The sequence below is a fragment of the Heptranchias perlo genome, chromosome 6 (assembly GCF_035084215.1).
Source record: "Heptranchias perlo isolate sHepPer1 chromosome 6, sHepPer1.hap1, whole genome shotgun sequence".
In the NCBI taxonomy this organism is placed as follows: domain Eukaryota; kingdom Metazoa; phylum Chordata; class Chondrichthyes; order Hexanchiformes; family Hexanchidae; genus Heptranchias; species Heptranchias perlo.
Window position 1 is genome coordinate 32104041 of NC_090330.1, and position 21879 is coordinate 32125919.

Sequence of the window (21879 nt, forward strand, 5' to 3'; positions counted from 1 at the left end):
AATCAAGTCCACAGAGATATGAAAACTTCCAAAGAATGAATGAGTGAAGTCTTGAGGAAAAGGAAGGAAAGAGCTTGGATAATTCTTTTGAAAAAATTATAGATATGTCAGTGGTTTTAATAGTGCCCCTATTTCTGTGCATAATTTTCTCCATGTTTGAGATTTTGCTTTGGAAGTGCATTTTACAGATTGTTCCATAATGTTAAATATAATGAAAGCTATGTACTTGTTAATGTATGTCAGGCACCTTTATGCCCCATTTTATGCTTTAGAACTGGAATGTATTCTTCCAGTTATAAAGCCAGCAACAATTTCTAGGCTTGTATTTGTAACTTAAATGCTCTGTCAGTTAATAGTGAATTGCACCTTCTAACTCTTGTTTTTTTACTGCCATTAACATACAGGTCGACTCTGTACACAACTGCAATTGATGACCTCTGATCGTTCTGCGCGTCTTATTAAAGAGCTGGTGAACACTTGCTGGCCTGGTAGAGAGATGATGGTGCAGTGGTCACCAAGAAACCTCGAGAGGAAGCACCCACCTATGTCATGGCTGACTACAGTATGGAGATATTTGTATCACAACTTCTCTGAAGACCTGACCCTGTTTGAGGAATTGCCACTGATCCCTAAGATGCCTTTAGATGAAACCCAAACCACAGTCAAGCTTTTACGCCTCCGAGCTCCATCTCCCATAATCATGGAATCTGAAAATGAAACCCAACTTCCTGAGTTTTTACCAGAGATCATTGAGAAACTCGGCGGAGTTGTCATTAAAGAACTAGACCCATGTTTGCAGCACCCTCTTATGAAAAAATACATCCATTCTCCTCTCCCTAGCTCCTTGTTGCAGATCATGGATAAGACAACACCACAAAAGATTTCCAGTCAGGTTATGTTACTACCTCCAACACACAAGGTTGCATTGAGAAGTTTCTTAGCTAGTTTGCCAGAAGCAAATGAGCGAGACAAGAAAATTCTTCAGGAAATGATGATTTTTAACAAAGTTGAACCACCTTCTGAGAAAACTAGCCGAAGTTTTATAGCATTAAGAGGAAGTAAAGTCTTGCACCACACTGCAAAACTTCCATCAGACATACGGATGTCCATTCCTGTAATAAATTGCAGTGATGAAGCTTCTATTCGGCTAGTTACCCTACTGAAAATTGAACAATTAAAAAGTACAGACTGCCTAAAGATTATACTACAAGACATTGAAAAAGGCTTTTATTCTAATAAGGACGTCACAGATATTGTGATTTGGATTCTCATCAATTTATCTTTCCTCAAAGATGAAAATGCTTTGGTTGTAGAATGGCTGAAGTCCTTGAAATTTATTTCTACTTCTCAGGGAAGATTAATGTCAGCTAACGAATTGTTTGACCCTGAAATAGAAACATTACAAAACTTGTTTTATGCTGATGAAAAAGCATTATTTCCACCAGATAGCTTCACCTCAACTCCAGATGTCTTACATGCTCTGAGACAGATAGGCTTAAAGACTGAAGATCAGTTAACTGAAAAAGATATCGTACAAGTGGCCAAAAGAATTGAAATACTGCAGAGCAGTAGCAAAGTCAAGCAAGATCTGGTCATCAGAAAAGCTAAAACATTACTTGCGATTCTTCACAGACAAAGCAGTTTATTACTTTCAACTGAAGCAAAGGCAACAATGCAAAAGTTAAAGTGGGTTCCAGTTTGCAAGAAACGTCCTCTGAATTTCCCTCAATCTCTTGCTTGGAAAGGAGATGTATTAAATTTTCACAAGGCATGCGAAATGCGAGATTTATCTGATGCTGTATTGGTGGGCTCTGCCATGCCTCTTGTGGAGAACATCTCATCTGAAGTTAGAAAATTGTTAGGTTTTTCCACAGAACCCAGTTTGAATAGGGTCTTAGGGCACTTGAAGAATGTTGTTGCTTGGCACACTTCCAAGGATTTCAATAATGATGAATGGTACCAGTTTCAACATTTCTTGCTTGATATTTATGACTACATGCAGGGACATATGGAGAAAGATAAGGAAGGGTTCAGATCATTGACATTTCCCTGGGTGTGGACAGGCAAGGTCTTTTCTTTTCCCATACATGTAGTTATAAAACCAATTCAAGATCTTGATCTAGAGCCTTACCTATATACCCTTCCGAAAACCATGACAAAATATCACAAGCTGTTTACGTTCTTTGGAGCACTAGAAGAAGTAAATACTGAGCATATTTTCAGCATCATCAAGAGTATCAAACAAAAATGTGATGATGAAATCAGTGAACAAGAAAGTAAACAAAACCTACTTCTGGTACTGAACATCTTAAGATGGCTATATAGTAATCAGATCACTGTGAATCTTAATACTCCAATACCCATTCATTATAGCAAAGATACTAGCAGATTGGTAATGGAACCCATTCAGAATTGCAGCTACTGCGACATCAAAGTAGACGATCTCAACGACTTGCTTGATGATTCCTTAGAACCCATCAACTTGGTACATGAGGACATCCCTATGAAAATGGCTCAAGCTCTACAAGTGCCATGCCTTAGTACCAGGCTCATTAACCCAGAGAACCTGGGCTTTGAACAATCTGGGCAAAGAGAGCCACTCACGGTACGAATCAGAAACATTCTTGAAGAATACCCATCAGTTGCAGACATCTTTAAAGAGCTGCTACAAAATGCAGATGATGCTGAGGGAACCGAATGTAGCTTCCTGATTGATATGCGAAGAAATTCAGATATCCGAGAAAACCTTCTAGATCCTGGTATGGCAGTGTGCCATGGGCCTGCTCTATGGTCATTCAACAACTCTGATTTTACAGATGCTGACTTTGTAAACATAACCAGACTAGGTGGATCACTGAAGAGGAGTGAGGTTGACAAAGTTGGGAAATTTGGACTTGGTTTCAACTCTGTTTACCACATCACAGACATCCCTATAATATTGAGCCGTGAATTTATGATAATGTTTGATCCAAATATTAACCATTTGGGAAAGCATATTCGTGACAAAACAAATCCTGGGATAAAGATCAATTGGAACAAACACCAGAAGAGGTTAAGAAAGTTCCCTAATCAGTTCAGGCCATTTGTGAATGTTTTTGGTTGTGACTTGCCACTGGTCATTGAAAAGCCGTTTTGCTATTTGGGAACACTTTTCAGACTTCCTTTCAGAACGGAGGAGGAGGCATTAGTCAGTGAAATCAGCAGCGTTTCCTACAATACGGCAGATATTTATTCTCTTGTGGATGAGTTTAGCCTATGTGGCCACAGGCTAATTCTCTTCTCTCAGAATGTAAACACCATGTTCTTAAAATACCTAAAATCAGATGAATCTGATCCTAGCTTGGCACAAACCATCATTTCCCTCAAGAAAATCCTTTGTTCATCAAAAGCTGTGACAACACCTATGAACATCTTAAAGGAGGCTGCAAAACTGATGAAAATACTTGCTAGTACAAGGCAGCTTCCTTCTGAAGCACCTAGGTGTGCCTGCATTGTGCAAATTGTGGTAGAAGAATTTCTTCAGGTATTCAGAAGGATTTTGGATCTTCAGTCACCACTATTCAGAGGTCCAGAAGATGAACCTACACCTTTCTTTGAGGTTTCAGCCAAGTTGGCACAGAACAGAAAGATAAATGAAGGGGTGCCACAAAAAGTGACTGAATCCAGTACCTGGCTTATATGTTCATGCATGGATACTGGAGAAGCACTGATATTTTCACTTCAGGAAAGTGGGAGAAGATTAGGACTTGTCCCTTGTGGTGCTGTTAGTGTTTTGCTCTCTGAAACGGAAGGCAACAAATGGAGCATTAAGACAAATGGTAGTGCATATGGAGAAGTGTTCTGTTATTTGCCTTTGAGAATCAAAACTGGATTACCAGTGCACATCAATGGCTGCTTTGCAGTTTCCTCCAATCGAAAAGAAATCTGGAAAACAGACACAAAAGGGAGCTGGAACACTGTATTTATGAGACATGTGATAGTTCAGGCATATTTAGAAGCACTCACTGTACTACGAGACATGGCTGTTAATGCAGAACTTGTTGATTACAACTATTATACCCTGTGGCCCGATATTACCTTGGTTCATGATGACTTTGCTGTGGTGTGGCAAGGCCTTTATGAAGATATTGCCAAAGGAAGAGGAAACAAGCTGACAGAGGTGTTCTCAGATGGAACTTCCTGGGTTTCAATCGAAAACATAAGATTTTTGGATGATGCTTTGCTTCATAGGCCTGTGGTTGGGCCTGTGGCTTTCAAGATTCTCTTGCAGTTCCTCAAGAAGGCTGAGCCTCAACCATTGTGTGCTGTGGAGCTTCCATCTTGGGTTAGAGCTGGTTTTGAAGAGGCAGGATGTAAGAATATATTACTGGAAAACACATTTTCTGAGAAGCAGTTTTTTACTGAGGCATTTTTTCCATACATTGAAGAGATTGAGGCAGAACTACGAGATCCATTGATGCTTTATGTTCTTGATGAAAAGATATTGGAGCTTTCAGGGTTTCTACGTGTTACCCATTGCGTGCCTTCTTCGGGAGAGCACCATCAGTTATCTGTCCCTTCAAGACTTATCCATCCAGAAGGTCGGGTTGCTAAGCTATATGAGATAAGTGATGGGCGGTTCCCTTATGGAACTACACAAGATTACCTGAACCCAGTTCGTTTGGTAAAGCTTGTGCAACTTGGCATGATTAAGGATGACATTTCATGGGAGGACTTATTAGAACGTGCAGAGTCTGTGGCAGTGCTGAATAAAAGTGATCATGCAGCAGCTTGCCTCCGTAGCAGTATCATACTGAGTTTGATTGATGAGAAACTAAAGTTTCGGGATCACAGAGCCAAAGACTTTGCTGAGAAATTTCAATCCATACCTTTCCTTCCTTTTCTCAAAAAGCCTCCTGGTTTCTCATTGCATTGGAACGGAAACGATTTTCAGCCTGAAACTCTGTTTCCAGCAAAAGAGGTTTATACACTTGAGTACCAGGATGTAGTTTGTCTTCTGCATCCTATTCTAAATGAAAATCCTCCCAGTAAAGGATGCGGTGCTCTATCTTCAGCTGTTAAAGAATTCTTTGGGTTGCTAAAGAAGCCACCCATTCTTCTAGTGTTAAATCAAATGAAGAAAGTAGCTACTTCATTTGATGGTATCACTCTGTGCCAAGAGAGCATCACAAATGCTTGTTACAAGTACCTTCATGAGGCCATGCTGAAGAATGAAGCTGCAAAGTTACAGATTAATGGGGAACTTCAGAATTTTAATTTTGTTCTGGTTGAAAACACCTATGTTGAGTCAGCGAAGGTTGCGTTCCATCTGAATTTTGATGCAACCCCTTATCTGTACCAGCTTCCAAATAAGTACAGAAACAATTTCCGAGAATTCTTTGAAAAGCTGGGAGTGCAATCCTCTTTCACAGTTGAAGACTTTGCATCAGTCCTTCAAGTTTTAAAAACTGAATGCAACCGGGCACCTCTAAACGAGAGTAATTTTCAGCTTTGCCGAAGAATAATTAGTGAAGGTGTCTGGAGTCTCATTAGGGAGAAAAATCGAGACTACTGCAAGAGAAAATATGGAACCCTTTTGTTACCAGATGGTGAGGGGTTCCTTGTTCCAGCTAAATCTCTGTGTTACAATGATTGTCCTTGGATAAGAGTGAGCGATAAGACAGTGAAGTACTGCCATCCTGATATACCAAGAGAGGTAGCTGTTAAACTTGGAGCGTTACCAAAGCGTCACAAAGCTCTAGAGCGCTATGCATCCAATATTTGTTTTGCCACCCTTGGCAGTGAATTTGGACAGAAGGAGAAGCTAACCAGCCGGATTAAGAGCATTCTCAATGCTTACCCGTCTGAGAAAGAAATGCTGAAGGAGTTACTTCAAAATGCAGATGATGCAAAAGCCACAGAAATCTACTTTATCTTTGACCCTAGAGAGCATCCAGGAGATAGAATCTTTGATGAAAAGTGGGCACCCCTTCAAGGTCCTGCAGTTTGTGTGTACAACAACCAACCATTCACAGAAGATGATATTAGAGGGATTCAGAACCTTGGAAGTGGAACAAAGGAAGGGAATCCAGGTAAGACTGGGCAATATGGAATAGGATTCAATTCTGTGTATCATATAACAGACTGCCCAGCATTTATTTCTGACAATGACGTACTCTGCATATTTGATCCCCATGCAAGGTATGCTCCAGGATCTACCAATGTTAGCCCTGGGCGCATGTTTAGAGATTTAGATTCAGACTTCAGAACCCAATTTGCAGATGTACTGAACCCATTTCTAGGCAACCATTTCAAACTTGAAAATGCTACTATGTTTAGGTTTCCAATAAGAAATACCGAGATGTCCAAAATATCTGAAATTTGTCAAGTTCCCGTGTCAGATCAGATGGTCCAGAATCTTTTGGACAAACTGCGTAGTGATGGAGCTGAACTTCTAATGTTTTTAAATCACATGGAGAAGATTTCAATTTGTGATATTGAAAAGACAACTGGGAATCTGAATGTTCTGTATTCTGTGAAAGCCAAAATTACGGATGGTGACAGGTTGAAACGGAAGCAGTTCCATGCGTCTGTACTTGATAGTGTAAATAAAAGGAAGCAGCTTAGCCAGATACCAGTTCAGCAGATTACTTATACTATGGACATTGAAGATTCTGAAGGCAACCTTACAACCTGGTTAGTCTGTAACAGATCAGGTTTCTCAAATATTGAGAAAGTTTCAAAGACTGTTATATCAGCTCATAAAAATGAAGACATAACACTTTTCCCTCGAGGAGGTGTAGCTGCTTGCATTAGCCATAATTACAAAAAGCCTCATAGAGCTTTCTGCTTTTTGCCATTGTCATTGGAAACAGGATTACCTGTCCATGTGAATGGACACTTTGCTTTGGATTCAGCCAGGAGAAATTTGTGGCGGGATGACAATGGTGTCGGAGTGCGTAGTGATTGGAACAATAATCTCATGACCACTTTGATTGCTCCAGCCTATGTGGAGCTGCTGGTACAGATACGAAAGCGCTACTTTCTAGGTTCTGACCCAACCATAACAGTCTTGCAAAATACACCCAATCATGTTTTGAAGGATTCATTGAAAAAGTTTATGACCTTCTTTGCTGCTAACAAACTTGGCATACAGCCAGATTGGTACTGCCTTGTGAGATCTGTCTATTGTTGTCTTCATGATGATCTCAAGCGTCTTCTACCAGTAGTCCGGATACCAAATGCAGACAGTGGAGAACTACAGCCTACAATTTTTATTAGTTGGGTGAATACATCCACAACTAACAGAAACAGATCATTCTTTGACAATTTGCTGCAAGATGAACTGCAGCATATGAAAAATGCAGAATACAATATTGCAGTACGGAAAACCATTGCTGAAAATGTTTACAGGCTCAAAACTCTGCTACTTGACATAGGATTTAACTTAGTCTACAGCTCTGATGAAACTGCCAACATTTACCATTGTTTTCAGGAATCAGAAATTCCAGTGCACTATGTAACACCTGCTGATGTCCGAGAGTTCTTGCACTCATTTACATCTCCTGATTCAAGCTGCCACCTTGGAAAGTTGCCAAGTCGATTACACCAGACTACCCTAAAGCTATTTCACAACTTGAAACTTCTGGTTGACTACTGCTTCAAAGATTCAGAAGAGAATGAAATTAGAGTGGAAGGGCTCCCTCTTCTTATTACTCTAGATAATGTTCTGCAAGTTTTTGATGCAAAACGGCCAAAGTTTCTGACAACCTACCATGAGTTGATTCCATCCCGTAAAGAACTATTCATGAACACACTTTATATGAAGTACAATAACATCCTGCTCAACTGTGGTGTTGCAAAAGTTTTTGACATAAGCAGTTTTGCTGAGCTGCTATCATTTGTGCTGCCTAGAGATTACAGAACAAGATCTGTTGTGAAATGGAAAGACAATTTTGGAAGCGAATCCTGGTTGAAAAACTGCTGGCATTTCATTAGTGATGCAATTTCTGTTAAGGAAGGTGAGGCAGAGATTAGACCAACATTTGAAACTATCACTGAGGTATTAAAAGACTGGGCTTTGCTGCCTGGTACAAAATTCACCATTTCCAGCAACAGGATGCTAGTACCAGAGAGTGATGTTCTAGTACCTCTCAGTTTGATGAATGTCTCTATCTACCCAAATGGCCAAAATGACAAAGTTTTCAATACATTGATGAAAGCAGGCTGTATTCAACTAGCATTGAGTAAGATTTGCTCTAAAGAGAACATTTTAGTCTCACAGTTGGCTTTGCACTTGGCAAATGTTGAGAGTCCTAATAGCATTCTGAAGGCTCTCGATTACATGATCCGAACATCAGCACTAAGGACAGACCACCTGTCTGACAATGACTTTGAAGTGCTTCTGATGTACTTCAATAGCAACTTGAATCAACTGACAGCCCAAGATGACAGTAAGATTCTGAAGTCACTGCCTTTCTATAAGGCCATTAATGGTAACTACATCAGTATTTTGAAATATGGGTCATGCTTTGTTCTAACAAAGAGCATTCCTCTAGCTGAAATAGACAGATGGGCATTGTCCACTTCTTATGCATTTCTTGCAGACAATCCCCATTTGAAGGAGTTGTATGCTTTCCTCGATTGTATTCCTGTAGATGATCTAGAGGTATATTTGAAGCACTTGCTGCCAAAGTTTGATAACCTGTCCAGTGCAGCTAAGATTGAACATCTGGTACATCTGAAGAAGAAGCTTTCCAACCTGGACGAAGGAACAGCAATCAGACAGCAACTGTTTGAAAAACTTGAAGGTCTTGCAATTATCCCAGACTCATTCAACCGCCTAAAGCCTACAAAGAATTTTTACGACAGAACAGAGAATGTTTTTGAAGTTATGCTGCCAGAAAATGCTTTCATTTCTCAAGAGTTTTTTCGGAAACTGGAACAGGTTGAAAAACCTAAGAACCATGCTGCATTCCTTACATCGTGGATAACATTCTTTCGAAACATAGGATTGAAATACACAGTCTCCCAGCAACAGTTGTTACAGTTTGCTAAGGATGTGGGAGTTCGATCTCAAGCAGAGAATTGGTCCAAAGAAACAATACAGAGCAAGGTTGATGTCCTATTAAATCATATATTTCAAGAGAGGACAGACCTGTTTTCTGGAAACTTTCTTAAGGACCTTTCATTGATTGCATTCATCTATCCAGAACGTGCTTCAGCAGAACTCTTGAAGCTTCATCCTCAATATCAAGAACTAAATGGGATTCTACCTCTAATACGTTTCAATGGGGCTCAGGTCAATCCCAAATTCAAGCAGGCTGATGTTATGCAATTATTGTGGACATCATGCCCAATTCTCCCAGAGAAGGCAACACCATCAAGTATTAAGGAGCAAGAAGATAGCAAACTTGGTAACCAGGAACAAGTAGAGGAAGTCCTGGCAATGTTAAATGTCAGTCTTGACCCTCCGCCAGACAAAGTCATTGGTAACTGCAAAAACATCTGCAACATTGCATCTCCAGAAGATGATATGATAAAAACAAGAGTCAAAGTCTTACGGAGTATTTATGAATTTCTCAATGCAGAAAAAAAAGACTTCCGTTTCCATCTTCGAGGTGTTGCATTTGTTATGGTTGAAGATGGCTGGAAACTACTTAAACCTGAAGAGGTTGTAATAAATCTTGAGAATGAGTCTGATTTTAAGCCATACTTGTACAAATTGCCTTTAGAACTTGGCACCTTCCACCAGTTGTTTAAACTTTTGGGTACAGAAGATATTGTTTCAACAAAACAGTATGTTGAAGTACTAGGACGTATATTTAAAATATCTGAAGGGAAACAGCTGGAGCCAAATGAAATGCGAACTGTCAAAAGGGCCGTTTCCGGACTATTTAAGAGCCTTCAGAATGAACCGGTAAAGGTTAGAATTGATCTTGACAATGTTCGAGAATTAGGCCTTTACCTTCCAAGTCAAGATGGGAGATTAACAAAGTCAAATATACTGGTTTTTGATGATGCACCACATTACAAGAGCCGAATGCAAGGTAATGTGGGTGTTCTAATGCTTGTGGATCTCAGCCAGTGTTACCTGGGTAAAGACCATGCTTTTCATACAAAGCTGATCATGCTGCTGCCTTCAAAATTGAGACCAAGGCTACTTAGCGGGATCTTGGAAGAGATCCTGGATGAAGAAACACCAAAAATGTGTCAGTTTGGAGCATTATGTTCATTGCAGGGTCGTCTTCAGTTGCTGCTGTCTTCTGAACAGTTCATCACAGGCCTCATCCGGATTATGAAGCATGAAAATGACAATGCCTATCTGGCCAATGAAGAAAAAGCCAATCGACTCTGCAAGGCCTTGCGTGAGGGTTTGAAAGTTTCTTGTTTTGAGAAACTGCAGACAAGCCTTCGAGTAAAAGGATGTAGCCCAATCCCTCACAGTAAGAGTGAAACATTAGCATTCCTGAAGAGATACGGAAATGCAGCGATACACCTTTACATCCAGCATGCAGAGAGCAAGGATATCAATTTCCTTTTAGCCTTAGCGATGACCCTTAAATCTGCTACTGACAACTTGATTTTAGACACCTCCTACCTGATAGCCATGCTTGGCTGCAATGATATCTATAGAATCAATGAAAAGCTGGATAGTTTAGGAGTTAAGTATGATTCTTCTACTGAACCTTCAAAACTTGAACTGCCTCTGCCAGGTACACCTATACCGGCTGAAATCCATTACTTGCTCCTTATGGATCCTATGAATGTATTCTACCCAGGAGAATATGTTGGATATCTTGTCGATGCTGAAGGTGGTGATATATATGGATCGTACCAGCCAACCTATACTTATGCCATTATTGTACAAGAAGTAGAAAGGGAAGGAGATGAGAATTCTAGCTTTCTGGGAAAGTATTTCCAAATTGACATTGGCTACAGTGAGTATAAAATTGTAAGTTCTCTTGATCTGTACAAATTTTCGAGACCCGATGAAAGTTCGCAAGGAAGAGATAGTACTCCCACCACTCCTACAAGTCCCACAGAATGCCTTTCGCCGGGTCCCAGGACAGTTCCTCCCCATTTCCCTGGAAGGGAAAGCTACAGAGCATCAACTTCAAAGCACCAGTTTCCAAAGAAGATTAAGCTGCATACTTTGCCTGAAATCCTTCGAGAGGTAACCACAGTGTTAGAGCAGGCTTGGAGGCTTCCTGAGCCAGAACGGAAAAAGATTATAAGACGGCTATACCTCAAATGGCATCCTGATAAAAATGCAGAGAATCTGGAGATAGCAACAGAAGTCTTCAAGCATCTGCAAAATGAAATCAACAGACTAGAAAAACAAGGTATAGGAGGTCCTGATTACAGCACAGACAGAGCATCAAGAAGAACCTATTCCTCTTCATCTGCTCGGTTCCAATCAGAAAAATTTTCATTTCAGAGATTTTATACTTCATGGAACCAGGAAGCAACAAGCCATAAGTCTGACAGGCAACATTTTAAAGGGAGGTTTGCTTCAGCTTCAGGATCATCACACTCTTCACGATTCTTTGTACCTCCAACCTTCAAAACTGTGGGCAATCCTATAGAGGCACGGAGATGGCTTAGACAAGCTCGGGCAAACTTCTCTGCAGCTAGGAATGACCTGCATAAAAATGCCAATGAGTGGGTGTGTTTCAAGTGCTACTTAGCAGCAAAGCTCGCATTGATAGCAGCTGAATATGCAGTTAAAGGAAAGTCTGACAAAGATGTCAAACCAACTGCACTTGCACAGAAAGTGGAGGAATACAGCCAAAGTCTGGTAGGACTTGCAAATGATGTAAATACTCTGGAAGCATATGGTGTAGACGGATTGAGGACCCGGTATCCAGATCTCCTCCCTTTTCCCCTGATTCCAAATGATAAATTCACGACTGAAGTTGCAATGAGAGTGATGGAGTGCACAGCTCGGATCATCATAAAACTAGAAAACTTCATTCAACAAAAACTATAAGATCGCACTCAGTGAGATTAGCAAATACATGAACACTAATCAGGAAAATAATTCATTGTAATCATATTTCTATCTGCTCCCAACAATTACTGCAAACAAAAGCTTTTTATTATCTGGGATAAAAGATCGACAAGATCATCTAAAGTTTATTCCTTCTTCAACCGTAGCACTTACGAATGTTCAATTAGCCTAGTTAAATTATTTTTGTTTAATAAAATGAAACTGGTAACATTTGAAAGCAAAACTCAGACACAGATCTCCAGCCAGAAAGAGGTAATGCCAACTAGCATAAATGAACAGCTTAAGGTTGATTGTGTAGTATGAGTAAAGCAATACGCTGCATTTCCTTTACAGCACACCACTCACTGTAGTGGTTCCGAGCCTAATATGTTTTTGAAATGGAGAAAATACTTTTTCTTTTATATATGCGCCAAACAATACCAGTTAGTTAGTTTGCTTTCTGCAAGCTGTACTTATGAAACTGCTGTAAGAAAAGAAATTGCAAAAAATTGCTTTTATCATGCAAAGTTCCTTGAAAAGAATTAGATTATCTGATAAGTCACCTAGACACAGAACTGTCCTCCGTATGGCTTTGATGCAGGAGATTGTTTTCCACAATCGGTTCAATGCTCCACATAATATATAAATGTAATTTCATTAAGGCCAAAATGTTCAATTATAAGCCATACATAAAGAAGATCCTAAATAAATTAAGCCTGATTCAGTAAGAGAAAATACGGAGTACGGAGTTATATCATCTTCAGCCCAACTTAGCAGTCTGATCATTTACCCGCCATTGCCATCTGCTCAGACTAATGGATAAAATTATTTCAGTGGCTTGCCCCCAAAATGGTTTCTATGACCATTGCATTTTTTTGTGCACTATAGTATTTGAGTAAAACCTTTCTTTTTGGAAACCTGCACATACATACCAATTTGATTTGCAGACATACTTTTCAAGTTATTGTTATTTACCTTGAGAGAGAGAGCTTCTTCATAAAAGGCGATATTTCCACTTAATAAATACATGTCCCAACGCAATTGGCAAAGCATGATTGAAATAAGCCTTTTCATGCATCATATGATTGTAACAGTGGTGAAGCCTTGTGATGTTTGATGTATATTCATCAGCTGGAGCACTACAGTCCAGGGTAAAGCTGAAACATGTATAGCTGCTGGAGTTGAGGTACTGTTCCCGATATAAATATGGGCAAGCTTACTTTCCATAGTTTTAATGCCTTAAATAAATGTAACAGGTTATAGTAACTTGCACTAGATTAATGCAAGGGGTTGCTTAACCATGCTCCTTTGGGGGAAGGGAGAGGGTTAAGATTTAATTTTCTGTATTGCTTGCAGTTGAACTCCCAATGGCTGTTGTTATGCAAACAGGTTTTTGCCAAATATATACAATAGAAGTCTTGACATTACACACATGACACATTCTATAAATATTCATAAATACGGGCTGGGTCCAAACATTGGACTATAACGATATGTTTCACACCATAGTTTTACAGAATGAATTAAATGTTAGCAAACTATTGCAGGTTTAAAACCTGAAAGTTCTATTTAACTGTGTAATGAAAAACAAATTCATTTTATACGTGCGCCATTGTGCAATATTTTTGTTCTTCAAAGTATTTGAGTACTTCCTGACCTTAATAGTCCAAAAACACTTTTGTTCATGAAATCAACAATGAGGCCTAATGGACAGATATATTTTTGACTACTTTGCATGTAATTTACATAGTCAGTTTCTGCCATTCATTATGCAGATGAGGTGTGTTTTAATGTATTTTTAGTTTTCATTTTATATTACTATATTTTATTAGTGAACAAATGGTAGAGGTGCTGGTCTGTAGAACACTTCTATATTTTTAATGCGTTTTGTGCATTTTGTTTACTACTTCCTCATATTTCTAGGATTTATTGAAGAGATGGGTTAACTTGGTTGTCATTATTGTGTTCATACTGAATGTGATATCAGGATCTGCTTTTTATTTTTTTAGTTTTTTATATGAATTAGCAATTTTATTTGGCATCCTAGTTCATTGACTTGAAATACATTTCAGTACTGGAAATGTTTAGAACTATTGTTTGTGTTCTTTTTTTTTTCTGACTTTGAGTACTGTTCCAGCATTTCTGCTAAAAGATGATTAGCAATTTTTTCTGTTGAAAAGAACAGCTTCTTCTATACAACATGCTCAACACATTTTCCAGCATTATAATATTGGACACATGAACAATAGGAATAGGCCATTCAGCTTAATTCTCACACATTACCCTGTGGTGTCTCATGCATAATGTTTCATGCATGTGTCAGCAATCATCCTTTACCAATCTAGTCCTATTGTTACATTCCCTCCGAGGAAAACAGTAATTTTTTTTTAATAACATTTTTTTTCCTTAAAGGAAGAGAAATTGAGGCAGAGTTAGCCATCATCTTTGACTAAGCACAATGTTCTCTAAAAGTGACACTTCACTGGTTTCTAAGAACACTTGTAATATCTGTGCGAGTTTTCTACACTTGACGCGTTTGAAACACACGGGTGCTTTATGTACACTGATTATTTGTTGTACTTTGCTCACTTTTATTCTCTGGGGTTAGGATTTCAGGGTGTCACTGTCACAACTGTGTTACTGCATATGCCAGTGACTTTAAGCAGAAATATACGCTCAGTACTCGGAATATTGAAACACAGACAGGACTGTAGCAAGTTAACTGTCATATTTTCTTTGACATTCAATAGCAGTTTCAGTCCCATTTAGGTACATTGTACCATTATCACATGTAGCTCATACCGTCTGAGTTGATTTTGCTGTTGTGTATATTTGACAGAACTGTTACTGCAAGACTATGGTGTGATGTTTACTAGCAGCTGGTAGATTGTGCACAGGCTGCTGTGGTAAGAAATGCATTTTTGAATAATGGTTATAGTACTGCTTCTGAATTTGGAGCTATGTAGCTCTGTCAGCTGATGTACCAAGTACCACAACTACAATAAAGCAACTTCAGTACACAATTGTCTCCATTATTGTAACTCCTACGATAATAAAGTCAAGATAATGTATGCTGCTTGTAACTGTATAATAATGCTGCAAATCAGCTTCTCCCTTATACCTCATCACAGATAACAAGGACTGGATTTACAAAGTGCACTGTTTTAATGCTTCTTTCCCAGTGATGAATAGTGATAATTGTCTATCTCTACTCGCCCCCATGCTCAATACGTTCATAACGTGTTGCCCATCCATCTATATCTAAGCTGTGTTTGTATTGGAAATACTTTACACTACATTGGGATGGGGGGAAGGAATTGACTTCCTTCTCTACCCAGGCAGGGAAAAGTACTGGGAGTGAAATTGGTCTTGGGAGGTAGCTCTTTCTGGCCCCACAAAATTAATTTTAAATTTACCTTTGTGGTCCCTCTTTCACTGTTCCGATAAAACTGTCAAATTACAATCAGGGTCCTATGTACATCGTTTGCATATTAAAGGGCCTATTCCCTGAAACAGGTTGGTGCTCCGGTCGCTCAACAGAAGTCCCCTTGAGGATGGCATTGGCTGGAGCGCCGGCATAAGTAGGCGGGTAACCCATTTTCAGGCCACCAATGCCCCATTTACACCAGGTGTCCAGGTTAAAATCTATCCAGTTTATCTTCATTGTAGATGGAGCTACATTTTATTTATCTTTATTCTTCATGAGGAAATGTGCACCTGCAGTTTGCAATCCATCCATCTGTCATTTGGTGGTCCTCCTGGTGCTACTCTGCTTCTAATTTGCCAGATTAACATTGGTGGTAGAACTGCAACATCAGCAGTTTCAGCACCAAATGAAACAGCGCAGAGAACCACTTTAAGAAGTGATTATTCCCCCCATACTGCTGGACGCAGCGACCCGATCTGAAAATTTAAATAGCCGTGGCCCCTGATAAAAGCCATTGTTATTCACAGATAAGCTAGGAACAGGAACAGGAGTACGAACATACAAAATTGACGGGCAGGATAAAAACAGCTGGTCCATCAAGCCTGCCCCATACCGTGATGGCCAGACCATGGCTAAACACTTCTTCCCTTCCCCGACCTCCCACACACCCCCGCTGCCATGTAATCTCCTTGGAGAGGCAAAAAACAGAAAAAAACCCAGTGCCAATAAGGGAAAAAATACTTTAAAATTCCTCTCCGACCTCCTCAGGCGATCGAAACCATTCCAGAAGATCACATGGACCAAGTGTTATCTATAAAGACACTTACCTTCTATATGATGTGATCTCTGCCCCAGTCAGGAACCGGTCCAGCTCCCTCTTGAAGGCAGAGAGTCAGCACCCACCACACCAGCCGGCAATGTATTCCAGAGGCTCACAATTCTCTGGGAAAAGAAGAACTGCCTAACACCCAGTCTATTCCTACTTTTCCATAGTTTAAAACTCATGTCCTCTGGTCCTCCCCAACCTGTTAAACTGGAATAATCTAACACTAGGGACACTATCCAGCCCCATATTTTGTTGACCTCTATCAGGTTACCTCTAAGACTATGTTGCTCTAAAGTAAATAGACCAAGGTCCTTGAGCCTATCTGAGTAGCTGAGGTTCTTTAAGCTAGGAATCATTCTGTAGCTCTCCTCTGCACCTTTTGCAAAGCCGCTTTATCACCCACCATGTGGAGGGACCAAAACTGGGCACTATACTCTAGACGCAGACTGACCAGCGAGTAGGCCATTCAGCCCCCCACGCCTGTTCTGCCAGTCAATTAGATCATGGTTGATCTGTATTTCCACTCCATTAACCCGCCTTGGTTCCCTATCCCTTAATACCCTTACCTAACAAAAATCTAGCAATCTCAATTTTGAAATCATCAATTGACCTAGACTCAACATCCTTTTGGAGGAAGTGTTCCAGATTTCTACTACCCTTTGTGTGAAGAAGTGCTTCCTGATTTCACTCCTGAATGGCTTAGCTCTCATTTTAAGATTATGCCTTCTTGTTCTGGATCTCCCCCACTGGGGGAAATAGTTTTTCTTTATCTACTCTATCAAATCATTTTATAATTTTAAACATCTCAATTAGATCACCCTCAGTCGTCTGTGCTCAAGGGAATACAAGCCAAGTGTATGCAACCTGTCTTCATAATTTGACCCTTTAAGCCTTGGTATCATTCTGGTGAATCTGTGCTGTTCCCCCTCCAAGGGCAATATATCTTTCCTGAGGTGCCCAGAACTGAACACGGTACCCCTGTTGGGGTCTGACCAAGGCTCTGTACAAATGAAGCATAATTTCTTCCCCTTCATATTCCAGCCCCCTTGAGATAAAGGCCAACATTTCATCAGCCTTTTTGATTACTTTTTGTACTTGCCCACTAGTTTGGACTCACAAATCTCTTTGCTCCTCTACAGTTCCTAGTTCTCACCATTTAGAAAATACTCCTAATTTGTCTTTCTTGGATCCAAAGTGGATGACCTCACATTCCCCACCATTTGCCACAGTTTTGCCCACACACTTAGTCTGTCCATGTCCCTTTGTAACTTCCTGCTCCCATCTGCATTAGTGTGCCTCCCGACTTACTGTCATCTGCAAACTTGGATGTACAACACCACTCTTTCATCCAAGTCATTGATAAATATGGTGAAAAGCTAAGTCCCAAGTACAGATCCCTGGGGAACACCACTTGCCACATATCACCAATAGAGTGTGCACCCTTTATCCTCACTCTCGCCACCTACCTCCCAACCTATTTCCAATCCATGCCACAAGGTTCCCTAAAATTCTGTGCCCTTTCATTTTTGCTAATAATCTCTTATGTGGAACCTTATCAAATAACTTGTGGAAGTCCATATCGATAACATCCATGTACTAAAATGCTATATTTACCAATTATTTCATTTAAATACTAAAGCCTTGAGGAAGAAATTAAAAATATATTTATCCTCTATTAAAAAGCTGAACAAAATAATTCATTGCATCTTTAATGCTGCTTCTGGTCTGCATTCAGGTAAGCATTTAATTTTGAACTTACCTGTTTGGTGGCAGCATTGGTTTGGCTGCAGTGCGCCTGGGAAAACTGACAGGTACCAACATGTACGGTGCATCTGCACTCTGTCGCGATCCAATTTGTCAAAGGGGCGTGAAACATATGTTAGGCTCCCAATTTGCATAGGCAATTTCATACATTTAAATGTAAGAAACTAAAAAAGCTCAGTTGAGTCTGAATAGAAAATGGTGCCACATGAATGATAATTCTGACATGAAGACCTGTCAGTTGTTGGCGATCTGAAAGGATAATTTTGAATAACAATATAAAAAGAGTGGAAATGTAAGAAGAGAAAGTGTCACAATTCAAACTGTATTTGACGCAACTAAAAATCTTACACGTCTATTAAATGCACACATTTATTAAAATGTGGTTGAAAAATAATAGTTTGGCAGCAATTGTTACACTCTGAACTGCCTGAAGGTGGCATCAATACAACATCTACGATGATTCACACAGCGAGACAATGCGAAGGTGTGAGAGTTAGAAGGGAGAAGTCAGCCCAGAAAAAAGTTTGCTTTAGGATAGTAAATGTCCCTTTTGTAAGTTTAACACCAATAAACTTAATTTTATTAGCACAATTTTTTTAGTCATTTTAGTTTTGAAACCAAATTAAACGATCTGTGTTTGTGCTTCCAAGTTGGTTTTGAACACCTCAGTATTAATAGATTTATTGGCGTGGAAATTTGTTTGGGTTAAAAACAGGTGCTGCAGAGCACAATATGGCGCTCTCAGTCCACACCAGAAGTGCGCCGCACTCCATATTGATAAATGTGCCCTGCAGTTGTTTTATAATTATATAGTTGCTTTATCACAGGGAGTAATTGTAGCAGAGACCATTGCATCTTTTAAGAGAAGAGAAGAACATTTGAAGCAGAGAAACATACTGCGCTTTTGTACTGTAGGAGCAGCCAACCACCTCTCACAATATTGGCCCTCGGATTGCTTTTAGGAGAAGCAGTAAAATGGGAGAAAGAAAGGCTTGATTAGACATCCAAGAGAAGTGTGGTGTGAGCAAGGAGTAGGATGGCTTTTGAATTGAATGTAACAAAGGAAAATGTTCACTTAGTTTGTGCTCAACTATTCAATCAGATGATTAAGAAGTTCGTTGTGATGTGATGTTCTGGGATGAGTACTGAATTGAAGGAATTGTCATTTATTTTTCTGTATATATTTTAAAACTCCCACGCTGCACTTCCATCGCAGCTCCAGTGGGAGTGCAGCGGAAGAGCTGCAAACTAGGCTGGGATCTGATACACCGGGTTCTGGCTTTCACACCAAATGGCTTTGTAAGGGGCATAGTTTCCACCAACCCCTTACAAGGCTAGTGATGTGGAGGAGGTGGGGCTGGGAGGGAGACTCTCTAGAGTACAAATTGATTATGGCTTGCAACCGGGAGACCCGAGGCCCAATTTTGGGTGAGCCTCGGGCCTCCCTCATTTTAATAATTTGGTGACCTGTCAGCACCTGTCGTGCCTCCTGAGGCAGCTCACCCATTTTAAAATGATGAATTTCGGGCCACTTGCCTTGCTGGCAGAGACCCTAGGCAAGTCCTGAGGAAAGGACGGAAAGACAATAGGGCTGCCGATTGCAGGCTGCCAGCAGATGCACATCAAACTTTTAAAAATAATGTATTCACTTTTTTATTGGCAGTCGCTCCTTAGCCACATCGACCACTGAAGATTCATGAGTGATGCTCCTTTGACCGGCGACCAATTTAGTAGGCGTGTCCTCAAACAGGCACAAGGCCCCTCATTTACATATGAAACGGACCTAACGCCTATTTTAGGCTGCTGCTAGGGACGTCTGAAATATTGCCCGACCCAATGAGGGGTTGGATGTCTTTCAGGCGTCTTTGAGGCGCAGGGCATTGCCCCAGAAATTTTTTGAGGCTGGAAAACAGGCGCAACGAGGACCAATTTCTCCCCCCCCAGATTACCATGCCGTCAGCCTCTTGGAAGCCTGGGCAATAGTGGAAACTGGCACACCCAGTGAGAAGAGGCTGCTACCCTGGCAGAAGTGCGGCCCCCCTAAGGGGGTGCTGGCCAGGATTGCAGCTTGGCCCCCTGAAGGCAGGTTGGTGAATTTTTTTTATATTGATATTGTTGGCCCCCTTACTTAGAGGCCACAAAACTTACTTCAGGAGGGGTGGGCAACAGGAAACCCCCTTCCGCAGAGCAGCAAATGCTGGACTTTCCGTGTTGGTAGGTTCCTGAAATGAGGTCTTGGTGGCCCAGGCACTTGCCACTGACCCCTGCACGGTTCCAGTATGCCATAGTCTGCACTTTTATGTAATGAAATTTTTTGTTAACTCATTTGTATTATTTTATATTGTAAGCAGATGAGATTTTAGTAACTGAATTATAACCCTCAAATTCAAATCTTCTAACAATATGTATATATTAAAAATTATCTTAAATATATATTAAAAATAGAAGCCTAACTGGCTTCAAATTGAGATTTATGATTAAAAACTAGTCTAGCAATTTTTCAATAAACTCCAGAATATATATTGCTTTAAAGGCTCTGTATATTGTTTCACTGATATTATTGGGATATGTCACTATTTCAACAACTGGAACAGCATGAAATATAAAAACAGATTGTAAGAGCTTCTACAAATATGTAAAAAGGGAGAGATTAGTGAAAGTAAACGTGGGTCCCTTAGCGGCAGAGACAGGAGAAATTATAATGGGGAATAAGGAAATGGCAGATACGTTAAACAAATATTTTGTATCTATCTTCACAGTAGAAGGCACAAAAAACATATCGGAAATAGTGGGGAACCTAGGGTCTAATGAGAGTGAGGAACTTAAAGTAATTAATATTAGTAAAGAAAAAGTACTGGAGAAATGAATGGAACTAAAAGCTGACAATTCCCCTGGACCAGATGGTCTACATCCTAGGGTTTTAAAAGAGGTGGCTGCAGAGATAGTGGATGCATTGGTTTTGATCTTCCAAAATTCCCTAGATTCCAGAACGATCCCTGTGGATTGGAAGATAGCAAATGTAGTCCCACTGTTCAAGAAAGGAGGGAGAGAGAAAACAGGGAACTATAGGCCAGTTAACCTGACATCAGTAGTAGTGAAAATGCTAGAATCTATTAATAAGGACATAGTAACAGTTTTTTGAAGGTGTAACTAGCAGGGTAGATCAGGGGAAACCAGTGGATGTAGTATATTTGGATTTTCAAAAGGCATTCGATAAGGTACCACACAAGATGTTGTTACACAAGATTAGGGCTCATGGAATTGGGGGTAATATATTAGCATGGATTGAGGATTGGTTCACAGACTGAAAACAGAGAGTAGGAATAAACGGGTCATTTTTGGGTTGGCAGGTTGTAACTAGTGGGGTGCCGCAAGGATCAGTGCTTGGGCCTCAGGTATATACGATATATATCAATGACTTAGACGAGGGGACCAACTGTAATGTATCCAAGTTTGCTGATGATACACACCTAGGTGGGAAAGTAAGCTATGAGGAGGATGCAAAGAGGCTGCAAAGGGATATAGACAGGTTAAGTGAGTGGGCGAGAAGATGGCAGATGGAGTATAATGTGAGGAAATGTGAAATTATCCACTTTGGTAGGAAGAATAGAAAAGCTTTTTTAAAAAGCTAAGAAATGTTGGTATTCAGAGGGATTTGGGTATCCTTGTACACGAATCACAGAAAGTTAACAAGCAGGTACAGCAAGCAATTAGGAAGGTAAATGGTATGTTAACCATAATTGCAGTGATTGGAGTATGAGAGTAAGGAGGTCTCACTGCAATTATATAGGGCTCTAATGAGACCACACCTGGAGTACTGTGAATAGTTTTGGTCTCCTTACCTAAGGTTCACAAGATTGATTCCTGGGGTGAGAGGGTTGTCCTATGAGG

At 40.1% G+C, this 21879-nt stretch overlaps 1 protein-coding gene across 1 annotated transcript in view; it reads left to right on the top strand.

The window, feature by feature from the left end:
* sacs (sacsin molecular chaperone) overlaps positions 1–14994 on the top strand; it is an 83168-nt gene extending 68174 nt beyond the window's left edge. Inside the window, exon 9 of the mRNA XM_067986054.1 lies at positions 405–14994. Coding sequence (XP_067842155.1) covers positions 405–11971 — 11567 coding nt within the window. The 3' untranslated portion in view covers positions 11972–14994. The remainder of the gene's footprint in view (positions 1–404) is intronic.
* The last annotated feature ends 6885 nt before the right edge of the window (positions 14995–21879 follow it).